Source organism: Pseudophryne corroboree, chromosome 12 (assembly GCF_028390025.1).
Source record: "Pseudophryne corroboree isolate aPseCor3 chromosome 12, aPseCor3.hap2, whole genome shotgun sequence".
NCBI lineage: Eukaryota > Metazoa > Chordata > Amphibia > Anura > Myobatrachidae > Pseudophryne > Pseudophryne corroboree.
In genome coordinates this window covers 73,141,315-73,165,119 of record NC_086455.1, presented here as the reverse complement: position 1 = coordinate 73,165,119, position 23,805 = coordinate 73,141,315, and the positions used below count along the sequence as shown (strand labels likewise).

The following is a 23,805-nucleotide window of genomic DNA, read 5'->3' as shown; positions in this document are numbered from 1 at the left end:
GGTCCGTTTAGTTCCTGGTTGACGTCACAAACACGCCCTGCGTTCGGCCAGCCACTCCCCCGTTTCTCCAGACACTCCTGCGTTTTTCCCTGACACGTCTGCGTTTTTTTAGCACACTCCCGGAAAACACTCAGTTACCATCCAGAAACGCCCCTTTCCTGTCAATCACTCACCGATCAGCAGAGCGACTGAAAAGCGCTGCACGAACACCAGCAAATCTACTAAGTTTTTAGTTAAATAACTAAGCGCATGCGCCCTGCGTGCCTTGCACATGCACATTTAGCAACAAATCGCAGCATAGCGAAAATCGTCAATGAGCGAACAACTCGGAATGACCACCACAGTGTATATAAAGACCAATGTTCAGAGTCGTTACTAGGTTCTTCTACCGCTCCCTGCACTTGCTCCAATGTTCCGGAGTGGGAAATTGTGGACTGCATTTGTAAACCCCTCTCTAGAAATCCTGCGTTTGCCACTGAAGTGTGCATTTTATTAACTGAAATATAAGTAAAATAATTTAAATAATTAAGTTGAAACAAATCTAGAAATACACACATATATATATATATATATATATATATATTATCACAGTAAATAGTTCAGCCATTAATCTAAGTTTGGGACTAATAATTGCCATCCTGCACTATTGAATCCTGTCACATGCGAGAGGTATGTAAGAAGTGCATAGTTGGCAATTATGTTACTTCTGGCAGGCTGTGGATGTGTTTCTTTAAAAGTTACCACTTTCAGTAATGTAACTGTATGTTTACAGAGAGAAATTATTGTAACAACCTTGATATATTGACTTCAACCTAGTCAGAAGGTTATTATTCCGATATAGAGATATCTCTAGAGGCATAGCGATTTACACCAGAAATTGCTTTTTATGTTATGTGTTACATGTGAGTATGTCAGTGTAAGTCTTCGTTTCTATATTAAAAGTTAAGTTTTAAATTATTAATAAGAGTGCCCCATAAAAAAAGAGTTGTCTTTCTTCTCCTCATGATATGTGATCAGTGGCGTAAGTTCGTCCCAGTTGCCCGGAGGCAAGATAAACATTGGTGCCCCCCCTCTTTCCTATATTAAGATAAATAAATGTGTGTGTGTGTGTGTGTGTGTGTGTGTGTGTGTGTGTGTGTGTGTGTGTGTGTGTGTGTGTGTGTGTGTGTGTGTGTGTGTGTGTGTGTTCTGAAAAAAATGTATATACTGTATTTATACATTTAATTGTCTTTTATTTTAAATCACACAATTCTTAGCAGTCATACCCAGGATTAGAAGCCATGACCTGTTACACTGGCAGCAGACACTTTACTGATGGAGTTATTTGCTCCTGTACGGGAAGTATGAGAATTCTAACTATATGAAGTTACTTGTAATTGTCAGAGAAGTAACTTCATATACTTAAAATTCTCATATTTCCTATACAGGAGCACACAGCTTCATCAGTAAGGTGTCTGCTTCCAGCGTAATAGGCTGTGGTTTCTAATCCTGGGTATGACACTTGTAAAATGTGTATATTCAGTATAATGAAGAGGGTGGGATTTGTAAGGTGCAGGGACCAGTGAGGAAGTCGGACACTGAAGAGATAGCGGCAGCTACCAATTAACTTAATTCAATGGTGTCACAGAATGGGAGGAGATGTGCCCCCTTCAGAGCAGGAGCCCGGTGGCAGATGACTCTGTTGCCTCCCAGAGTTCTGCCTCTGTATGTGATCCATTTTCACAACTTCAGGGAGCACCGTCGGCTCTATAATTTGCTAGTTTAGAAATGTATTTCTCCCATAGTAAGTGAGTATTATTAAGAATTTTTTTGCATTGTAATCTTTCTATATACTGGCTTATATATACATTTTACTTCCATAAGGTTAGCCTAGTGCGCTTTCTACCCCCAAAACCAATCCCTTTTCACATTTGCACAATTCAATCAGAAATGACAATTTGCACTACTCTTGCAAAATGTGACCAAAAAACGAACTGGGAAAATAGAGTGAAAAAGTGGGGACACCTTCCTAGACCCACAAAAAAAGTGACACATTTGTGAGTAGGGCCATATAAAAGGCTATTAATGGGCATACAGAAAGTGATGTACCTTTTAAAAAGATGTCTGGTTTATGCATTAAAAAAAAAAAAGTAAAATAATGTAAAAACCTTATGAATTTAATTACCAAGGAATTTAATGAAAAAAGGTGATTTGGAGGTAATTTGACACCACATTTTTCAAATTTTATTGGGGGGAGGGGAGACCAGGAGAGCGTCTGACTCCCCACCGCTGACATCAACCCTAGGGATCACAGCCTCATACTAATCCTGGTGCTTATGATCCCTAAGGCCTAGCGTTGGAGCACACGTGGTAGCGGTGCGCCAGCTACTGCTTGGTAGTCTCCTCCCAAAACAGTGCGGCTGTCTGAATTCCCCTTCTAAGCGGAACCGATGCCTTACCTTCTCCCCGTGCTCCGGCCACAGCCTGGTAACGTCTGCTGTACCTGCTAGTAACATCCAACACAGATGCCCATCGAGACAGTACTTGTACCGTGGGTAAGCGTTGTTGTGACCTGGCGGAGAGTTGTTGGAGCGACTCTTTCCAATATGCGTGTAAGACGCTGTTAGGAAAGATCACTCAGAAACAATGTGGTAGGACTATAAAAATAAAATAAAAAAAGCTTAGGGCTGCCAAACACAGTAGCCCTGTGACTGGGTGTAGTAGGGTATGCCGGCGGCCGGGCTCCCGGCGACCAGCATACCGGCGCCGGAATCCCATACCGACAGCTGGGTGAGCGCAAATGAGCCCCTTGCGGGCTCGCTGCGGGCATGGTCGCGGACCCCCAAGAGGGAGAAAAAGTGTACTGTGCGCCGGGATCCCGACAGCCGGCAAACTGAAGACCACCCCTGTGACCATGGTCCGACTTCCTGCCGCACCAAACAAACAACTGATTTGCCTGAGCCAGTGGGCGGGGATATATGGACGAGCCCGTTGCATCCTGGGAGGACTGAAAGCTTGTGATCGTTTGGTGCCAATCCGCTGTCGCTCCATCATATCCCATTGTTATCCTGTGGATAACCTGTGGACCCAGCCGGAGAAATATTATTAAAAAAACAAGTATTTTTAATTGAAATAAATACTTTTTATTAAATTTGGGGTGCATAGACAAAAAAAAGTTGATTTTAGGGTACTTTGAGGCCATTTATTTTTATTTTCTCCCCAAAAAATGACATGTAATTATTGGCCCAATTAAGCTAATTTAATTTTTTTTCCAAATGCCTAAGTAGTCATTAGGGGGGTGTCCGAGGGGTTGTGAAGCAAGTCCCAACATTTTTATCTTTAAATAAAGGTTTTTCCTACTTTTTCACCTGTTTAGGGGGGTGCGGACCAAAACAGGCAAATGTACTCTGAAAAAGGAATGCGAGTGTAATGCGCAATGCAAATCTGCCGTGAATTCGCCTTACGGTACCAAACTGTCACCTAATTGAATTCCCTCCTGAATGTGAAGAATAGTTTTAACTGATGATGTATATTAAGAAAGTAAAAGGGGTAATACATATACAGTACATTCTGAATACAGTGCCAAGCAAGCACGTCTTACAATATACAGTACTCTGCTCTTATTATATGTGTCACAGACGCCTTGGAGAGGATGTGAGATTATTTCCCTTCTTTGTGCATGGTAACTTCCCAGGACAAAAAGAAAATGACTAAGTATGCATTAATAGTATAACTATAATCTCTCATTACCCCCTTGTGCCAATATTTCACGAACACACAATCACATAAAAAAATGATTGTCAAATAAAATGCAAAATGTGAAAAATGTAAGCTAAAGCATGAAAAAAATATTAGATTATATTAAAATTCCTCTTTGTCGCTGATCGGTACTTTCAGACTATAAATATACAGTAGTTTCTTTGTATTGCGGCAACAGAAGAAAATGGAATTCCTCCTAGAATAAATTGTTAAATGTCCTTAAAATAAATTCTTTAGTAATCCTGCGGGGACGGCAAGTTGTTTAATTCATCATTGTTATTTGGAGCACAGGTGTATGCAGCACAAACAGGTAAGTAATATAATATTTCTATTATTATTGTTGTAACATGCATAATCATGTAGATCTAGAGTGATATATATGGTTTGGAGTCTAACTGGTATATCCTACATTATAATTAAATTGGTGTTCAGGTACACGATTTCATGTGTAATTCTGCTATTATGATGCATGGTTCTGACTCCCATTGTGAATATATAGTCCCTCTAGGTTGAGTCATCTCACTAGTGTTGCAGAATTTTTGTTCTTCCTTGGAATGCCATTGAAAAGACATATACTGCATGTACCAAAGTGCTTTTAATTGTGATTATTGTCTGCACTCTATTGCATTGCAGTGTATACAGTGTACAGTAGACATCTTATGTAGTCTGTGTAGACATCTTATTCAACTTCAATTCCTTGAGTCTGATTTGAGAAAGAACAATATTCATAATATTATTATGATTATTACAATTCATAATTGATTGTTATTGGCAACAGCTAATGCTAAATTGCTGGAACTACACATCCTGCGCCTCTTCTATCTGCTTCTCCAATCATATAATTGTATTAACCCCATCACCCTAATGTTGTATTAAACCTACTAAGAAGTTGCCCATAGCAACTAATCAGATTGTAGCTATCTTTTATCCAGTACAGTGGTTCTTTTTTTTTTTTTTCTTAAATGGTTTTTATTGAGAATTTTTCAATAATGAATACAAACAGACAATCGGTATCAAAAAGCCATGTAGCATTAGAACTGTATAAATCAGAATGTGATAAGATGGAGAGGATCATAAACCGTCATCTCAAAAATGTATTCTTCAAACAACTCCCCAGAGATATAAAGAATGGCAATACACATGACCAATAAAATAAACAGATTCGAAAGAACATTGAACCACACATTCATACCACAAGACACACAGCCGAAAAAAGGGAAGGGGGGGAGGAGATCAGGACTCCCCTACCAGTAGTCAAAAAGAGAGTAAATAATTTTTTTTTTTTTAAACATATATTGGGGCAGTAACAGAACAAATAGACAAAATGATCAGTCATCAGACACAGTTTTGTAAGATGTCAACGAAAGGCCATCAAACAGTTGTAATATATGAGTGCTCTGCAAGGGAGCTAAGGATTCCACCAGGGAGCTCCATTTCTTATAAAAGTGGGTTACTTTGGTACCTAAATCTGGCAAGGTGGATTGCCTTTCAAATTATAATAGTGTTATCAAAGAGGATTTCAAAACTTCCAACCATGGGGGGGGGGGGGGGGGGGGTGACGCACAGATCCATTGAGTTAAAATCAGTTTCTTCCCAACTGTAAGAATCACCCATAATAGGGGAATAAAATTTGAGTGAGAGCGAGGTAAGTTCCAGGTCGAAACAACCATGCCCAGAAAGGAATCCGGAGTCAGGGGGATGTTAATACCAAAAGTGTGGCTTATGTACCATTGTACCTTGTGCCAAAACTTAATTATCTTGGGGCAATGCCAGAAATTATGCATAAAGGAGGCATCTGGTGCCTTACACTTGGGGCACCTGCCTGATTCCGCAGGAACCATATGTTTCCGCCTTCCCGGCGATATATAGGCTCTGTGCAAAAAACTTGTAATGAGTTTCCTGCAGTTGGGAAGAGTGTAACACTTTAAATACATTTGGTACAACTTTAAAGGTATCTGCCCAAGCTACGTCCCGGGAAAAATCAGCACTCCACCTCTGTGACCAAAGTAACCACATCTTATTTAACTTATTACCCGTAGGTAGTAGGTCCCAGTAAATCCATTGGGTCTTAAAACCTTGTTTGTTCGTCCTAGTGAGCAAAGCTACCAGGGGATCAGGCCCATCCTCGGACCTCCACACAGGCAGTAAGGACTGGACATAGTGGCGAAGTTGGAGATACATAAAAAAGTCTGAGCAATGAAGTCCAAACTTCTCCACTAGGTCCTGAAAAGAGTACAGAACACCTCCTGGATCAAAAACATCTCTCACCACCGCTATACCTTTCTGTTTCCAATTTTGAAACCTGATGTTTTCCAAAGGCAGTGTAAAACAAGGGTTGCCCAAAAATGGAATAAATCTAGATTGCCCAGGATGTCTATCTAAGGCAAAATTTATGGTCCCCCAAGCTTGGTAAGTATCCCAAAATAATATATTGTTCTTGACACTTAAGGGTAACAGATTTTTGGGGGTATGTATCAGTGCACGCAGATCATATGGTGCCACAAGGGCTTGTTCAATATCATAGTTAACATAGGTGGAAGACTCTAATAGCCAATCTGAAAGGTATCTAAAAGAAACTGCCCTGGAGAACGCTGCTAAATCCGGTACCGCTAGACCCCCATTGGGTTTCTTAAGCTTGAGTTTGGATAGGGCTATGCGGGATCGTTTTCCACTCCGTAAAAATTTTGTGAATAGTCTGTTATAAGCAAGAAGATCAGCCTTGTTAAGTTGAAGAGGTAATAATTGAAGAGCATAAGAAATCTTAGGGAATATGATGCTTTTTAGTACGGCTACTCTACCTAGTAAGAAGATAGGGAGCGTAGACCAAGAAAATAAAGATTGCAACACCTTAGTCAGGATAGGAGAAAAATTATCTGAATAAAGATTTGAAAGCTCTATAGGGATAAGGATGCCCAAGTATTTAAGTGTGGAAGTGTTAAATGTAAATTGCGACAGGACAGGAGAGGCCATGTGTAATGCGGAGGGGTTAAGTGGTAAAAGTTCGGATTTAGACATGTTAATTCTATATCCAGCAAAGGAGCTGAATTTGAATAGCAAGGACATTATGGCTGGTATCGATTTGTGGGGGTCTGTAATAAACAATAACATGTCGTCAGCAAAAGGGCTTAATTTCAATTCTTGATGACCAATAGAAATTCCAGAAAACTGCGAGAGTTCTCTCAAAGCTACAGCCAGAGGCTCTATAGCTAGGGCAAACAGTAAGGGGGATAGGGGGCAGCCCTGTCGGCAGGGCCGGTTCTTGCCCTTGTGGCGCCCCGGGCAAAAGCTAGGGGCGTGGCTTAATGCGGGGGCGTGGTCAGTCACGCCCCCATTTGTAGCGCCGCTGAAAGGAAATGAAAAAACAAACAAACAAAGTATACTTACTATACCCCGCTCCTGATTCCAGACCTGCAGACCTCCCCCCGACGCCGCTCTTCTCCTCGGATCTATGGGAGAGACGTCAGTCATGATGTCTCCCCCATAGCACAGCATAGGCACTAGAGGTCAATTATGACCCCTAGCGTCTGTGCTACAATGCTATGCAGTGCGCGATGACGTCATCGCGCACCGCACAGCAAAGGTCCTCTCCATGAAGGGAAACTAGACGCTTAGCGTCTGATTCCCTTCACAGCGGGGGGGACCAGCACCATGAAGGGAAACTAGACGCGTAGCGTCTGGTTCCCTTCTCACAGCGGGGGGGAGGCACAGCGCGGGGGCACTCTGCACAGTGGCGGATCTTGCCATGGTGCGGCGCCCTCCGGATGGCGCCGGCGCCCTCCGGAAGACGGCGCCCCTGGCAAAAGTCCTGCTTGCCCGTGGCAAGATCCGCCACTGCCTGTCGGGTACCTCTATGCAATTGCACTGGTTCAGAGAGATAGCCATTGCAGAGTATACGTGAGCTCGAGGAGGCATACAGGGTCTGCAGCACACTGGAGAGGCCCAGCGGAAACCCAAAGTGTGATAACGTAGTAAACAGATGATCCCAACTGACTAAATCAAAAGCTTTCTCAGCATCTATAGACAATATAAAGTGTGGGTTCTGGTCCCCACTGAGCCCCACCCAGTGCGCCAAAGCCAGGACTTTTCGAATATTGTTAGAGGAGTGCCGCCCAGTGATAAATCCAGTCTGGTCTATATGAATTAAAGAGGGTAAAAGGGGTTTTAATCTGTCTGCTAAAATTTTTGTAAATCATTTGTAATCTACATTAAGTAGTGAGATGGGCCTATAGCTGCCCGGGAGATAAAGGTCTTTCCCCGGTTTAGGGAGAAGACGAATCATGGCGTCATTAAAGTATCGTGGGATTTTATGGGAACACAAAATAACGTTGAACACGTCCGTCAGGGTTGTCACTATGCGAGAATGTAGGATTTTATAAAATTCCCCTGAAAAACCATCGGGACCTAGAGTCTTAACTGGCTTCAGAGACCTTATTGCTTTCTCAACTTCTGGAACAGTAATTGGAGCACAGATGCCATTAGCCAGAGAAGAATCAAGAACCGGTAACTGCAGAGACTGCCAAAAAGAAGATTTAGAATCCAAATCAATTGCATATATATCCGAGTAAAAACCGGAAAGCACAGCCGCTATATCTCTAGATTCTGTAGCAAGGGAAGCATCAGGGCGTTTAAGCGCCTGTATAAGCGAGTCTGGAGAAACTCCCTTTAATAAATTTGATAACAGTCGTCCTGTTTTATTTCCAAAACGGTGAAACCTATGATTTTTATGGAAGGCATGTCTATCTCCTAAGGTTTTTAAAGTGGCCTCAAAGTGGGTTTTAGCTGCAAGGTAGAGACGTCTGGAGGATAATGTGGGTTTCATCGTAAAAGTAGTATAAGTCTCAGTCAATGTCTGTTAGGCTAATTTAAAAGTGGTAGCAAACTGCTTTTTGCGGCGAGATACAAATTCTATTATACAACCTCGAAGAACAGATTTTGCGGCCTGCCAAAAAAGTTGAGGGTCAGTTAGAGCCATGTCAGCATTTTCCTTTTGAAAGTCCTCCCAAAACACTAGCAATTGTTCCCTAAAGGAAACAGAGGAGGCAAAATCAGTAGGAAATCACCACCTCCTAAAAGCACCCACATCCAGAGAAGTAGAAAATTCCACCCAAACCAAAGAATGATCAGAGATGGCCATAGATATACTATACTAGTCTGCACCGAACTGGGGATTAAAGAATCAGACAATAGGAGGAAGTCTATATGTGACAATGTATAATGAGCGGCAGAGAGACATGTAAATTCCTTCTCCGTAGGGTGAAAGAATCTCCACACATCAGTAGTCTTCAATTGTTGCATTATATATGGAATACCAAGCTTGGGGGGGGGAGGGGTTTCTCGAGTTTGTGGAAGAATTAGTATCCAGTATTTTCGAGGATATCATAATGAAATCCCCGCCTATAATTAACGGCATAGATGAATATGGGAGAAGTTTTGAAATGAGTAGGCGGATAAATTGTTTAGAGTACTTATTGGGGGCATAAACGGCACAGAAAACATATCTCATATTATAAACATCAATTTCCAGTACTATAAACCGGCCTTCTGGGTCTGGGACAGATGTTATTATCTGGATCGGTAGTCGGGATCTGGCTAGAATCATAACACCTCTAGCTTTTGTGGAATAGGGGGCATCAGAAAGAACACGCCAGCCTAAAGTACCCAATTTTTGGGCTTCGGGGAGAGGAGATGTGTTTCCTGCAAGAGTACAAAATCTAGCTTCAATTTATTCAGGTACATAAGACATTTTTTTCTTTTGATCGGTGAGTGTATACCACCGACGTTCCAGGTCGCTACTTTAAGAGTAGCCATAAATCCGTCTTCTATTGAGAAAGACAGGCAGACAATATATAAAACAGTGTAATAATAATATCAATTCGTGAACAGAAAACTAAGGAAATACTGGGGGGAACCTGAGGAAGGGGGAGGGACACAAGACAACCAGACATACCCAGCCACACCAAAACAACACATAAACATATTAACAGTAAAACAAAAAACACAGTTTCAGAGAATTCCTTGCTTGGAAAACTCTGAATTCTCTCTTCAAGAGACTTCACTGCAGGCAAGGAAGCCCTTGCACTATGCAGCATGGAGGTACTCACTCCTAGCCACTACCACCTATCATAATCAAAAAGGGAGAACTGGTTACCCAAACATAAATATATGACCACAGGAAAGGAGAGAACAGTACGGAGACTGCCGCTGTCTGAAGACATGTCCAGAGTCAGACAAGGTGTACATGACTGCAAGACCACATCCAAAACATTAGGGAAAAATAAAATGACAAGGGCACTGCAGAAACAAACAGCTATCACGTGTAAATTTGAAAATTACACATTATCCATGAAATTCCTGGGTCAACATAGTCAGTCAACCTCATTCTCGGAACGATTTGCTTCGGAGATATATGCCTCTTCATCCTCAGGAACTGTGAAATCTTTAAATGAGGCACCTTCAAATACCCGCAATCTCACCGGGTATAGCAAGGCAAACTTACGCCCCGCTTGGGCCAATTTAGAACAGGTAGGGAAAAAGCTTTACGCAGCCTGTTAAGCTCAGGGGAATAGTCTTGGAACACTAAGAGCCGAGATTCTTCCCAAATGAGATCCTTCTTCTTGCATGATGCAGACCACAGGGCTTCTTTGTGTAAAAAGTTGAGGCATCAAAACAGCACTGGTCTGGGTCTAGCAGAGACAGAGGAAGACATATGCGCAGGACCCGTCCTGTGGGCCCTTTCCACAACTAAATCGGAACAAATGTCAGGTATCCCCAATAAATCAGGCAGGGTATTATGCAGAAAGTCATACAACGCGGGTCCTTTGATGGCTTCCGGAAGGCCAATCAGACGGAGTTTGTTTCGTCTCGATCTGTTCTCGAGATCGTCCAACTTCGCCCTCACCATTATCATGTAACTTGATCATTCCCTCCTTCATGTCAGCTATAGCTTGGAAATTTTCCCCAGCAGTGTGTTCAATATGAGAGATACGTTTAGCAAGTTGTTTACACTGACTCTTTATATCAGTAACCAGGCTCGGACTGGCCCATAGGGGTACAGGAGAAACCACCGGTGGGCCCCACTGCCTGGGGGACCACACTCTCAAGTATACATTATGAATATGTTACATTATACTGCACAGGACTATGGTGTATTTTCTACAGTGCATTGCTGTTATTAGTCTGGTACATTATCATGCACACACTAGCAGTATGTACTATATATATATATATATATATATATATAACCGTGGGAAGAATGGCGGCACTCTGGAGACTTGGTTTAAAGTGATAAAAAATGGTGCTGTTTATTTCAACGTTTCGGGGTACAAGCCCCCGTCTTCAGGAAACACATACAAGTGACATGGTGCAAAAAACAACTTTAAATAACTTACCCAGCGCGCGTCCAGCCGTCCGCTCCACGCTGCCGCTCGGCTTCCGGGTTCCACACTTCTGATCACCTGACATGTCACGGATGACGCAGAGTCCCAGGGCCGTCATGCGGGGGCGGGGGGATGTTGCCATGGTGAGCGCTGTCTAACATGTAGACAAAAACATAAACAAAAAGCACAAAAGACAGGTGAAGCATATGGAAATCAAAATCAGTGATATAAGATAGAATAGGCCCTGAAAGGCACCATACTCTAAACTGTTAAAGTGCTGAACTTGCAAGTGATTATAAAAAAAACTCAAGATGTGAAACTCACACTTTAAAAATAGCTATAACCTGGCCACTATCCAAGGGAATCCAATACATTAAAATCTATGTGTAGACCTAATATAGTAAAAAAAATGATGTACTTCCCTTATTGAAATAGAGCATAGGTTTTGCCCCATATCTAAAACGTCTGGTGTTGGGGGCTAGATGGGTGTCTACTCTTGAGGAAAATGCATTAATAAAGTAAATTTTAAAGGAAATTGCCCATGCCTAAGGACTCATTGAGTCCCTTGGGGCTCAGAGTATCTAGGGTCAGGATCCACCTCGTCTCTAGTTGGAGGAGACGTTTAGCCCTATCGCCTCCCCTTAATGAAAAAGGTACCTGATCTATTATACGGTATCGGAGAGATGCCAGGGGATGTTTAGCAAGGGCAAAATGCCTGGCTACCGGTTGTTCACTGGTGCCATCCTGTATCGCTGCTCTACATTAAGGACAATGGTGGTCATTCCGAGTTGTTCGCTCGTTGCCGTTTTTCGCAACAGAGCGATTAGGTGGAAAATGCGCATGCGCACAGTACGCAGCGCGCATGCGTTCAGTAATTTAACACAAAACTTTGGAGATTTGCACAAGCTCGAGCGACGTTTTTTCATCACTCGAGTGATCGTAGTGTGATTGACAGGAAGTGGGTGTTTCTGGGTGGTAGCTGCCCGTTTTCCGGGAGTGCACTAACAAAACGCAGGCGTGACAGGTAAAAATACAGGAGTGGCTGGAGAAACGGGGAAGTGGCTGGCTGAACGCAGGGCGTGTTTGTGACGTCAAACCAGGAACTAAACGGACTGAGGTGATCGCAATCTAGGAGTAGGTCTGGAGCTACTCAGAAACTGCTTGAAAATTTTTAGTAGCAATTCTGCTAATCTTTTGTTCGCAATTCTGCTAAGCTAAGATATACTCCCAGAGGGCGGCGGCCTAGCGTTTGCAATGCTGCTAAAAGCAGCTAGCGAGCGAACAACTCGGAATGACCACCAATACGTATAAGGAATTCCCTGCCTGCGAGAGTAGTAATGGCGGGCTCGGTCATTGCTTTTAAAAATGGGCTAGATAAATTCCTAATGGATAAGGATATACAGGGTTATGGTGGGTAAATCATGCACTATAGTAATAATAAAAAACAAACAAACAAAAAAAAGCGGCCACACATTCACCGCAGTTAAAATTAGTCTAAAATAAAAACTAAACAAAAACATAGTACAGTGTAAGAGAACACCAACAGGTTGAACTCGATGGACAAATTGTCTTTTCTCCAACAGGATCCACAGGTTATCCACAGGATAACATTGGGATATGATGAAGCGACAGCGGATTTGCACCAATCAGTCAAAGCTTTTCGGCCTCCCAGCATGCAACGGGCCTCCCATTCCCGCCTCGTGGCTCAGGCAAATCAGTTTTTTGTTTGGTGTGGCAGGAGCCGGACCATGGTCAGAGGGCTGCTGGTTTTTAACAGCCCTAAGCTTTCTTATTTTATTTGTATATTCTTACTATTTTTTCTTGAGTGATCTTTCTAAAAAGCGCCTTATATGTACCTTAGAAAGAGTCGCTCCAACAACTCTCCGCCGGGTCACGACAACGCTTTCCCACGAGTACAGTGCTGTTTCGGCGGGCGTCTGTGTCGGATACACTAGCAGGTCCAGCAGACGTTACCAGGCTGTGGCCGGAGCACGGGGAGAATGTTAGGCATCGGTTCCGCTTAGAAGGGGAACATTGGACACAGCCGCACTGTATTGGGAGAAGACTACCAAACAGTCGCTGCCACCTCGGGTGCACCAGCGCTAGGTCTTAGGGATCATAGGCTCCAGGAATAGTATGAGGCCACGAACCCTAAGGTTGATGTCAGCAGTGGGGAGTCAGACGCTCCCCTGGACACCCCTCCCCCCGGTTCATGACCAGTTTCCTCCGAGTTTCCCGTCATGAACTGTTTTCCCGCTTCCATCTGAGAAGCTGTATATGAAGGGGACCCAGTCGCAGCATAGGCGTCTGTTCACTGAGCGTCTGTGTTAATTTTAGGTTCATGGAGCGGCAGTGTACACTAGTAGCGCCTGGATCCACTCAGCGTTCGCAAACGTTTTGATTGGTCCTGGAAGCAGGGTGAGTCTCCCTCTATCCCACTCTACTGAGTACAGTGATACAGCACTAAGGGGGTCATTTTGAGTTGATCGCTAGCTGCCGTTGTTCGCAGCACAGCGATCAGGCTAAAAATCAGCATTTATGCGCATGCGTATGCACCGCATTGCGCATGCGTGAGGTACGGGTACAAAGGCCTTTGTGGTTTTGCACAGGTTCTAGCGACGTTTTCATTCACACTGGCGGCCGCAAGAAGATTGACAGGAAAGGGGCGTTTCTGGGTGGTAACTGACCGTTTTCAGGGAGGGCTTAGAAAAACGCAGGCGTGCCAGGGATAACACAGGCGTGGCTGGGCGAACGCTGGGCGGGTGTGTGATGGCAAAAGCCAACCCTCCAACTTTAGAATCAACGCACACGAAGAGTAAGTTCAGGGCTGGTCTTGTTTTGCACAAAATGTTTTTGCAGGCGCTCTGCTGCACAGGCGTTCGCACTTCTACAAAGCGAAAATACACTCCCCAGTGGGCGGCGACAATGCGTTTGCACGGCTGCTAAAAACTGCTAGCGAGCGATCAACTCGGAATGACCACCTAAGTCTCTATCTACCTTTTGAGTGCGAATAGTTAGATAAGTGCCTATTACATATGAGACTGTATACTATTACTGTTTCTTTCGCTATGCGTCTGAATACGGTAGATCTTTTTAAACATGATTCAGTAATATGTTCTGTTGGATGTTGTGTGGATAGTTTTGTCATCTGGGACCCCCAAGTGTAGAAAGGCATACCCTCGCGGGGCTTGCTTCGCTCGCCATACTTCAGGCTCGCCAAAAGGTTTATATCCAACTCTATGCCGACATGGAGTATGTAGTGAGAAGGTATGAAATAGTCCTAAAACACGTTAAATTTAAAAAAACATTTGTCTATCTTTTTTGTCACCATTTTCATGTCGACCTTTTGCACTGTCTACCTTTTCATGTCTATCTTTTGACCCTGTCGACCTAATGCCTGTCTAACATATGGTGTCTATCTATTGACTGTCTAACTCTGAGGTGGGGAACCTCTGGCCCGCGGGCTGCATAAGGCCAGCAAAGCCGTTTGTTCCGGCCCGCTGCTGTGTGTCAGCGAGACACGCCGCCCCTCAGTCCAGCGGTGGCGTGTCTCAGCTGTCAGGGCAGGGAGGAGAGTGCAGCTATGTCTGGTAGCAGCGGTGGGTAGGATCTCAAACCATCCGCCAAGTCGTGAGCCAATCAGAGCTCGCGGACCAGCAGCCAATCAGAAGCCGCCGCTGCCGGTCCGCAAGCTCTGATTGGCTCATGAACCAGCTAGTTTGAGGTCCTACACGCCGCCACCCGACATAGCTGCGTTCTCCTCCCTGCCTGGTCCCCGACAGATGATGGCACACTCCGCCGCCACCGGACATAGCACTAAGGGGCAGTAGAGGCGCACGCTGCGCTACCCTCCCCTGATGAATAGCAGCAGTGGTGTGCAGCACAGTGCAGTGGGGGGCATGTGTGGGGCAATGTGTATCTGGCACTGTGGGGCAATGTGTATCTGGCACTATGGGGCATTTGTGTATCTGGCACTGTGGGGCATTTGTGTATCTGGCACTGTAGGGCATTTGTGTATCTGGCACTGTGGGGCAATGTGTATCTGGCACTGTGGGGCATTTGTGTATCTGGCACTGTGGGGCATTTGTGTATCTGACACTGTGGGACATTTTGGCATCTGGCACTGTGGGGCATTTTGGTATCTGGCACTGTGGCGGCATATGTGTATCTGGCACCGAACTATTGGGAGCATATGTGTATCACGTCCCATTTTAATTGGCCACACCCATTAGTTGGCATGCCCACTCGGAACCACTAAGGGGCATAAATACTGGGGGCAGGCTAATTTTTAAGTTGATAATTTTTGTATGGCCCCAGAAGGATTTTATATAAATATCCAAATGGCCCTTGGTAGAAAAAAGGTTCCCCACCCCTGGTCTAACTAGACACTGTCTATCAACCGGATACCACTTGAAATGTATTTGCAGTTGATTATGTGCTCATATTGCTTATTATACTAATGTATAACATGTGACTGACTGCTAGTGTGATTGCTGACTTTACTATATATTCTGTCAGTTTTTTTTATTACGATCCTCTATGCTGGTGCTTAGCAGGGTAGGGTTGGATTGTATGTCACTTTAAAAAGTTTAAAGTGATTACAGTCACAAATGGTGTAGTGCACTGTGTAAGTGTTTATTATTTATCATGTCTAAGAGCGGCAAAGGTGAGGAAGATACACTCACAGCAACACCAACACTCATATCATGTTTGTCTTGCAAAGCTGGGTTAACCTCTCAGGATCTGTTTCAGGATGGTTTGTGTGCAAATTGTTTTAGCTTTCACCAGGGTCTCTTGAAAAATACAAGGCAGATTCAGGTGCAGGTTGATCCCCCTTGGGCTATGTTTGCACAAACATTATCCAGTATAGCAGAGCGTATAATTTCAACTCCTGTACCAGGGATAGGTTTTAACGATTAACCCTTACATTATCTCAAATCTGGCAATTTACAGGATCCCAAACAGCATGGATTCACTGGGGGGAGATCATGTCAAATAAATCTTATTGACTTTTTTGATTGTGTGACTAAAGTGATGGATAAAGGTGCAGCCATGGATATAGCTTATCTAGACTTTAGTATGGCTTTTGACACTGTTCCACATCGCAGACTGCTAAATAAACTTGAAAGTTTGGGATTGGATATTAGGATTATTGAATGGATAAGATCTTGGTTGAAGGATAGAAAACAGAGAGTTGTGGTAAATGGAGTGCATTCACAGGAGGGAAATGTTACCAGTGGAGTACCCCAGGGATCTGTACTTGGACCAGTGCTTTTTAATATCTTTATTGGTGACATTGCAAATGGCATTAAAGGGAAAGCATGCCTTTTTGAAGATGACACAAAGGTATGCAACAGGGTAGACACACCAGGTGGGGTAAAACAAATGATTGAGGATCTAGGTAGACTAGAGGAATGGTCAAGAGTCTGGCAATTACAGTTTAATGCCAAAAAATGCAAAATCATGCACTTGGGTCTCAAAAATCCTAAAGCTAATTATAGTATTAATGGCACCATACTGGAAACTACTGAGGAGGAAAGGGATCTAGGAGTCACTATTTCAGATGACTTAAAGGCAGGTAAGCAATGTAACAAGGCAATGAGGAAGGCTAGTCAGATGCTTGGCTGCATTGGGAGAGGAATCAGCAGCAGAAAGAAAGAAGTAATAATGCCACTGTATAGGTCATTGGTACGGCCTCATCTAGAATACTGTATTCAGTTCTGGAGGCCATATCTTCAAAAGGATATTAATACATTAGAAACTGTACAAAGGAGGGCAACTAAAATGGTGCATGGCCTACATCACAAACATACCCAGAAAGACTAAGAAATCTCAATATGTATAGTTTGGAGCAGAGAAGGGAAAGTGGGGACATGATAGAAACTTTCAAATATATCAAGGGTTTTAACAAAGTCCAGGAGGGAAACATTCTCCAAATGAAGAGAAGCAATAGGACACGAGGACATGCACTGAGGCTGGAGGGGGGGAGGTTCAGGGGAAATTTGCGGAAAAATTATTTCACAGAAAGGGTAGTGGACAAGTGGAATAGCCTCCCATCAGAGGTGGTAGAGGCTAAGACAGTAGAGCAATTTAAACATGCATGGGATAGACAAGGATATCCTTACAAAGAAATAAGGATCAAATAAGGTTAGAGATAAAAATAATGTAAAAAAAAAAAAAGGGGGCAGACTAGATGGGCCAAGTGGTTCTTATCTGCCGACAAATTCTATGTTTCTATGTTTCTATGTTACATGCAGCTTCCCACCTGCAGTTTATCACTTCCAGCAGCCTCTCAAAAGAAACAGGCTGATAAGCCAGTGGTAAGTAAATCTTCCTCCTCACAGACTACACATTTCAGATGAGGATTCATCGGAGGATGAAAGCTCAATAAACTCTGGTTTGGCATATGAAGAGGAGGAGGAAGGTCTCAGCTCAGTGACTATAGCTGAGTTAATGAAGGCAATGAAAGCCATTCTGCCCTTAGAGGAATCTGCAGAGCCTGTGTTAAAAACCAAGGCACCTGTGTTTAAACGTCTCAAAACAGTTAAGATTGAGTTTCCTGGGTCAGATCAGCTGACGGAAATCATGGAAGAGACTTGGGCTATGCCCAGTAAGAAGTTTAGAATTCCTAGGAACTGGAATTCCAATTATCATCTTCCAGCTGGGGATTGTTTAAAAAGGGAGGTGGCTCCCAAAGTAGATACGCATGTGATTCGATTAGTGCGAAAATCTACATTACCTCTGCCTTCAATATCATTAAATGATGTCACGGATAGGAGAGTGGATGGTTTACACACAAAAAAAAAATCCATGTCTGGGGCAGTCATAAGACCAGCCATGACTTCAGCTTGGATGGCAAAGGCAGTGGCTGCCTAGGCGGATGCATTGGAGGAGGATTTTTCAATGGCATCTAGAGAGCAAAAATCCCATATAGCACATATCGAACAGGCTGCAATGTGCTTGGAAGAAGCCGCATTGGATATGGGTACTATTGCCTCCAGGCCATCAGCTTCAACAATAGCTGCTCACAGAGCAGTTTGGCTACGTACGTGGAAAGCTGATTCAGAATCTAAGAAGGTTTTGGAATCCTTGCCATTTTCTAGAGATATTCTTTTTGGTAAAGAATTGACAGATATTTTGGAGTCAAAAGCAGACTCCAAGAAGGTAAAGTTTCCTTCCACATACAAATTCAAACCTAAAGTTCCAGCTTTTCGCCCCTTTCGGTCTCAAGAAAAAGCTAAAGGAAAAAGTGATGGCAAGCAGCCCCAAAACAACAGGTCTGGTAAGACTAAAAGCATTGGACTACCAGAGGACTGGTTGGTAAAACAGAAAATAAGCTATCAGCCTGATGGTGTGGGCCTCCACTTGGGGGATCCCAGGGTATTGGGGCCGATTTATTCAGTTTGCACAGATATGACAACAGTCTACAACAGATGCTTGGGTGCAGGAAGCGGTAACTCTAGGTTATGCATTTGCCTTCAAGACGCACCCTCCTCGAAGGTTTTTTTGTACCAGCCCGTCTCGGGTAGAGACGAAGGCCAGGACTTTGCAAGAGGCAGTTCAGAAATTGCTTCAGTCAGGAGTAATCATTCCAGTTCCTCCTGCACAATGAAAACAGGGTTTTTACTCCAACCTGTTTCTAGTTCAGAAACCAAATGGGTCATTCCGGCCCATTCTCAATCTCAAAGTGCTGAACAAATACATTTGGATGGAGACTTTACGTTCCATTATTTTGGCCATGGAGCCAGGGAATTATATGGTATCCCTGGATATCCAGGGTGCTTACCTACATGTTCCCATATCTTGGTCCCATCAGTGCTATATCAGGTTCGCTATCCTCCAACAGCATTTTCAGTTCCAGTCACAGGAATTGCTCCTGTGTCATCTGCAACAGACAATAAAGTGTCTGCAGAAGCACGGGTGGCTCATAAATTGGGCAAAATCGTCTCTGGTTCCGTTGCAGTGGATGACTCCCTTGGGGGCTGTACTGGATTCAAGCCTTCAGAGAGTAATTTTTGCCTCTGAACAAGATATCCAAAGTTCAGTCAAGGATTCAGGAGTTGCAACACAGTCAAATGGTATCGATTCATGCAGCAATGCGTGTGATGGGATTGATGGTGTCAACAATCGACATGGTGGAGTATGCACAATTCCACTCGGGGCCTCTGCAGCATGTGATCCTTGCCAAATGGAATGGGTTGCATCCGATGATAAAAACGCAGACTATGGTCCTTACGATGGAAGTAAGGAGATCATTAGCCTGGTGGCTACAGACATCCCATCTGGACAAGGGGAGACGCTTTTGGATATCAGATTGGGAAATTCTGACAACGGATGCCAGTCTCCAGGGCTGGGGAGCAGTGTCAGGAAGGTTTTGTTTCCAGGGGCAATGGACCAAAGAAGAAGGTTGCCTGCCAATAAATATATTGGAACTTCGGGCCATATACATGGCACTGATTCAGGAAAAGGACATCCTTGGGGGAAAACCAGTTCAGATCCGCTCGGACAATGCAACGGCAGTAGCGTACCTCAACCATCAAGGAGGAACTCACAGCCAAAAAGCTATGAAGGAGGTAAGTCACACACTAAGGTGGCCAGAACTTCATTATCCAGCCTTATCCGCAGTGTTCGTTTTGGGAGTCCTAAACTGGGAAGCGGATTTTTTCAGTCGACATGCTATTCAGGCAAGCGAATGGGCTCTAAATCTGGAAGTCTTCCAGACCCTAGTCGACAGATGGGGTTTGCCAGATATAGATCTCATGGCGTCCCGCCAGAACAACAAAGTTCTCGAATACGGGTCAAGAACAAAGGATCCCAGAGCGATCTTTGTGGATGCCCTGCCGGTGATATGGGATTTTCATCTGGCCTATGTGTTTCCTCCAATCATCTTATTACCCAGGGTGGTGAGAAAGTTAAAGCAAGGAAAGGGTGCCGTGATACTAATAGCTCCGGCTTGGCCCAGAAGACATTGGTACACAGATCTGCAGAGAATGTCGATGGATGCTCCATTCCTGCTCCCTCAACGTCCAGATCTACTGACGCAGGGTCCTTGTTATCACAGACATGTGGATCGACTGTCTTTGACGGCGTGGATCTTGAGACCTCTATCCTGAAGTCAAGAGGATTCTCACAACAGGTAATTCAAACAATGCTCAGAGCAAGGAAACCTTCCTCAGCTCGCATTTATCACCGAATATGGCAAACCTATAGTCATTGGTGCAGTGAACGGAAAATGTATTTACAGGGTTTTAGCATTCCTTCAGGCAGGAATGGATGAAGGTTTGAAGGTGGCTTTCTTGAGAGTACAAATGTCAGCATTGAATGTATGGTTCCAAAAGAAAATTGCCAACTTACTGGATGTGCGTACTTTTTTCCAGGGAATGCTGCGCATTCAACCTCCTTTTGTTCCTCCTATGGTGCCTCGGGACTTAAGTTTATTCCTAAAGGCCCTTCAAGTTGCCCCATTTGAACCACTTGATAAAGTGGATCTTAAATGGTTGACAGCTAAAGTTCTCTTTCTACTGGTCATGGCGTCAGCTAGAAGAGTGTCAAATTTAGGGGCATTGTCATTTCTGATTTTTTTATCCAGATAAAGCAGTTCTCAGAACTAGATCTGGGTATCTTCCTAAGGTGGTGTCTAAATTCCACCTTAACGAAGAAATTGTAGTCCCGGCTTTTCAGGAACTGGGCCTTTCTGCGGGAGATGCATCGCTGGACATGGTCCGTGCCTTAAGGATCTACGTGGATCGTACCAGTGCCATCTGAAAGACAGATTCTCTCTTCATTCTCTACGGATTTCAAAAGAGAGGATGGCCTGCTGATAAGCAGACACTGGCAAGGTGGCTTCGGATGACGTTTTCAGAAGCATATTCTCAAGCTGATCTCCCTGTTCCGGCTAATGTCTCTGCTCACTCTACTCATAAGGTAGGTCCATCATGAGCAGCACAACGAGGTGCTTCAGCAGAACAGATATTCAAGGCAGCCACATGGTCTTCCATTAACACATTCATTAGACATTATGCCATGGATACCTTTGCCTCTCATGACGCTGAATTCGGGCGAAGGATTCTCCTGTCCAAACAGGAGTGTTCCCACCACCTAATTGCTTTGTGAAATCCCAATGTTATCCTGTGGATAATCTGTGGACCCTGCCGGAGAAATATAAGTTACGGTAAGAACTTACTGTTGATAATGATATTTCTCCTAAGTCCACAGGATCCACAGGGATCCCACCCTGACGCACCTGATTTGAGGATCCTTTTACTCACTAACCTCTTCCTTCGTGTATGGAAGGGTGTGCATTGTGTTCTTCTCACCTGATTAGGGCTATCTATGATGCTCCTGACTTGAGCTTTGGGAATACAACTGATTTGCCTGAGCCAGGAGGCGGGGATATGTGGATGGGCCCATTGCATGCTGGAAGACTGAAAAGCTTTGACCGATTGGTGCAAATCCGCTGTCACTTCGTCATATCCCAATGTTATCCTGTGGATCCTGTGGACTTAGGCGAAATACCGTTATCAACGGTAAGTTCTTACCATAACGTATATTTTTCGACCTCAGCAACTATGTTACTATGTTACATTCAGCTGGGCAGAGAGAAGTATTCTACATATAGATATAAAACGACTTCTTCTGTTTTTACACAGTGAGCGAGCCGGATTGCTACGTCAGTTTGTCTCTTCCAACGGCTTTGACGGATAAGAAGAGAACCAGGACTGTATGGAACAGTAGGAATCCTTTCTGGGATGAATCTTTTCACATCCGAATCCACAGCCAAGTTAAGGTAGAAAGACGCAGATTATATGACATTAAGTATATGACTGAAATGAAACGTGCATGGAATGACCTGAAATGATAATACATTATAATGTAGCAATAAAAATCAAAAAATCAAAGGGTCAGGTCACATGGGTGGGATCAGTGCATATAATACAACAAATGTATTCACACCTCTGAAGAGGGAAAACTTTATTAGTTGTAGACATCTTAAAGTATTGCAACTGTCAGAGATTATGAATGAATTTTCCCCAAAGGTAAACATTTGTAATACAGTACATCCTATTATCCACAGCACATCCTGGAGCTGTCATTGCATGATGAGGACATAGCAACGGGGGATGATCACCTGTTCACAGTGAGCTATGACCTGGGAAATGTTCCGCTCAATGAAACAGTGGTGGAAACCTTCACCTTTAATACAGAGGTAAGTGTAAGAGCACACATTGCCCTGTTACATTTACGTGTTGAAATACAGTTGTAGTGGACAGTTGTTTGAATGTCTGAGAAATGGATTGATTTAGTGTTGTAGGCATTTTCTAAAAATGGGAAAATACCAATATTAAGTTGCATAGTGTGTATACAACTTGGCAATGTGTGAATTGTACACATTTCAAAGTAAACATGTGTTATCAGTAATGCAGGACAGACGGCATCATTCCAGTGAAGGATTTGCAGCAATTTGCAGAAATTGGCTTTGAAGTGGGTGGTTAGGTGCACACAATAGGCTTAAGACCTTGGGGGTCATTCCGAGTTGTTCGCTCGTTATTTTTTTTCTCGCAACGGAGCGATTAGTCGCTAATGCGCATGCGCAATGTCCGCAGTGCGACTGCGCCAAGTAAATTTGCTATGCAGCTAGGTATTTTACTCACGGCATTACGAGGTTTTTCCTTCGTTCTGGTGATCGTAATGTGATTGACAGGAAGTGGGTGTTTCTGGGCGGAAACAGGCCGTTTTATGGGTGTGTGTGAAAAAACGCTGCCGTTTCTGGGAAAAACGCGGGAGTGGCTGGAGAAAAGGGGGAGTGTCTGGGCGAACCCTGGGTGTGTTTGTGACGTCAAACCAGGAACGACAAGCACTGAACTGATCGCACTGGAAGAGTAAGTCTCGAGCTACTCAGAAACTGCACAGAGAAGTCTTTTCGCAATATTGCGAATCTTTCGTTCGCAATTTTGATAAGCTAAGATTCACTCCCAGTAGGCGGCGGCTTAGCGTGTGCAAAGCTGCTAAAAGCAGCTTGCGAGCGAACAACTCGGAATGGGGGCCCTTATTCAGAGATAAACATAGATGGCTGCATATGCAGCCAGAACTGCATTCATCTCCTCACATGCTGGGGGCCGCTCTGCACAGGGCAAGGCCACCCAGTATGTGTAAGGCCGCCTCCTGATGCGTTTGCAATTACATTGCGTCCGCATCGGAACTAAGGTTGACCCTTGGCAGCGTAGCCTGGCTGCACTGTCAGGCGGTCTGCGCCAATTTTGTTTTCAGAGCAGTTGTGTGTGAAGTCACGCAGCCACCCCCAAAAATGTCCAGGCCCACACCCATTCTGAGCGCTTCGCCCCCCCCCCAAACGCTGCAACGCCACCCACTCCGGCGGCCGCCCATGTCAATCACACTGTGGCCGCATCCTTCCTGGATGCAGCCGCAATGTATAGTGTTGCGCACGCACACAAAGGCCATCTGGATACGGCATGCAAGCTCGTGGCTGCATCCAGGTCTGAATAACCCCCAAAAGCAGCAGCACACTGCTCATTGTATGGTGCTTGACAAAATTAGAAAACCAATATGGCAGACATGTCTTTTTTTTCATATTTAGGTTAGTGCAAAGAAGAGAGACTTGTAAAACATGGAGCCAACCTCCTTCTGGGATCCGGTCTGAAGATCGACAGTGTCTAGGTCGACAATGTTTAGG

General features: G+C 44.1%; 1 protein-coding gene across 1 annotated transcript in view; it reads left to right on the top strand.

The window, feature by feature from the left end:
• The window catches only part of LOC134979927 (cytosolic phospholipase A2 delta-like), a 180,918-nt gene that overhangs the window by 6,139 nt on the left and 150,974 nt on the right, over positions 1-23,805 (top strand). The window contains exons 3-4 of the mRNA XM_063946540.1: positions 21,764-21,900; positions 22,189-22,320. Of these exons, the coding sequence (XP_063802610.1) occupies positions 21,764-21,900; positions 22,189-22,320 (269 nt within the window). The remainder of the gene's footprint in view (positions 1-21,763; positions 21,901-22,188; positions 22,321-23,805) is intronic.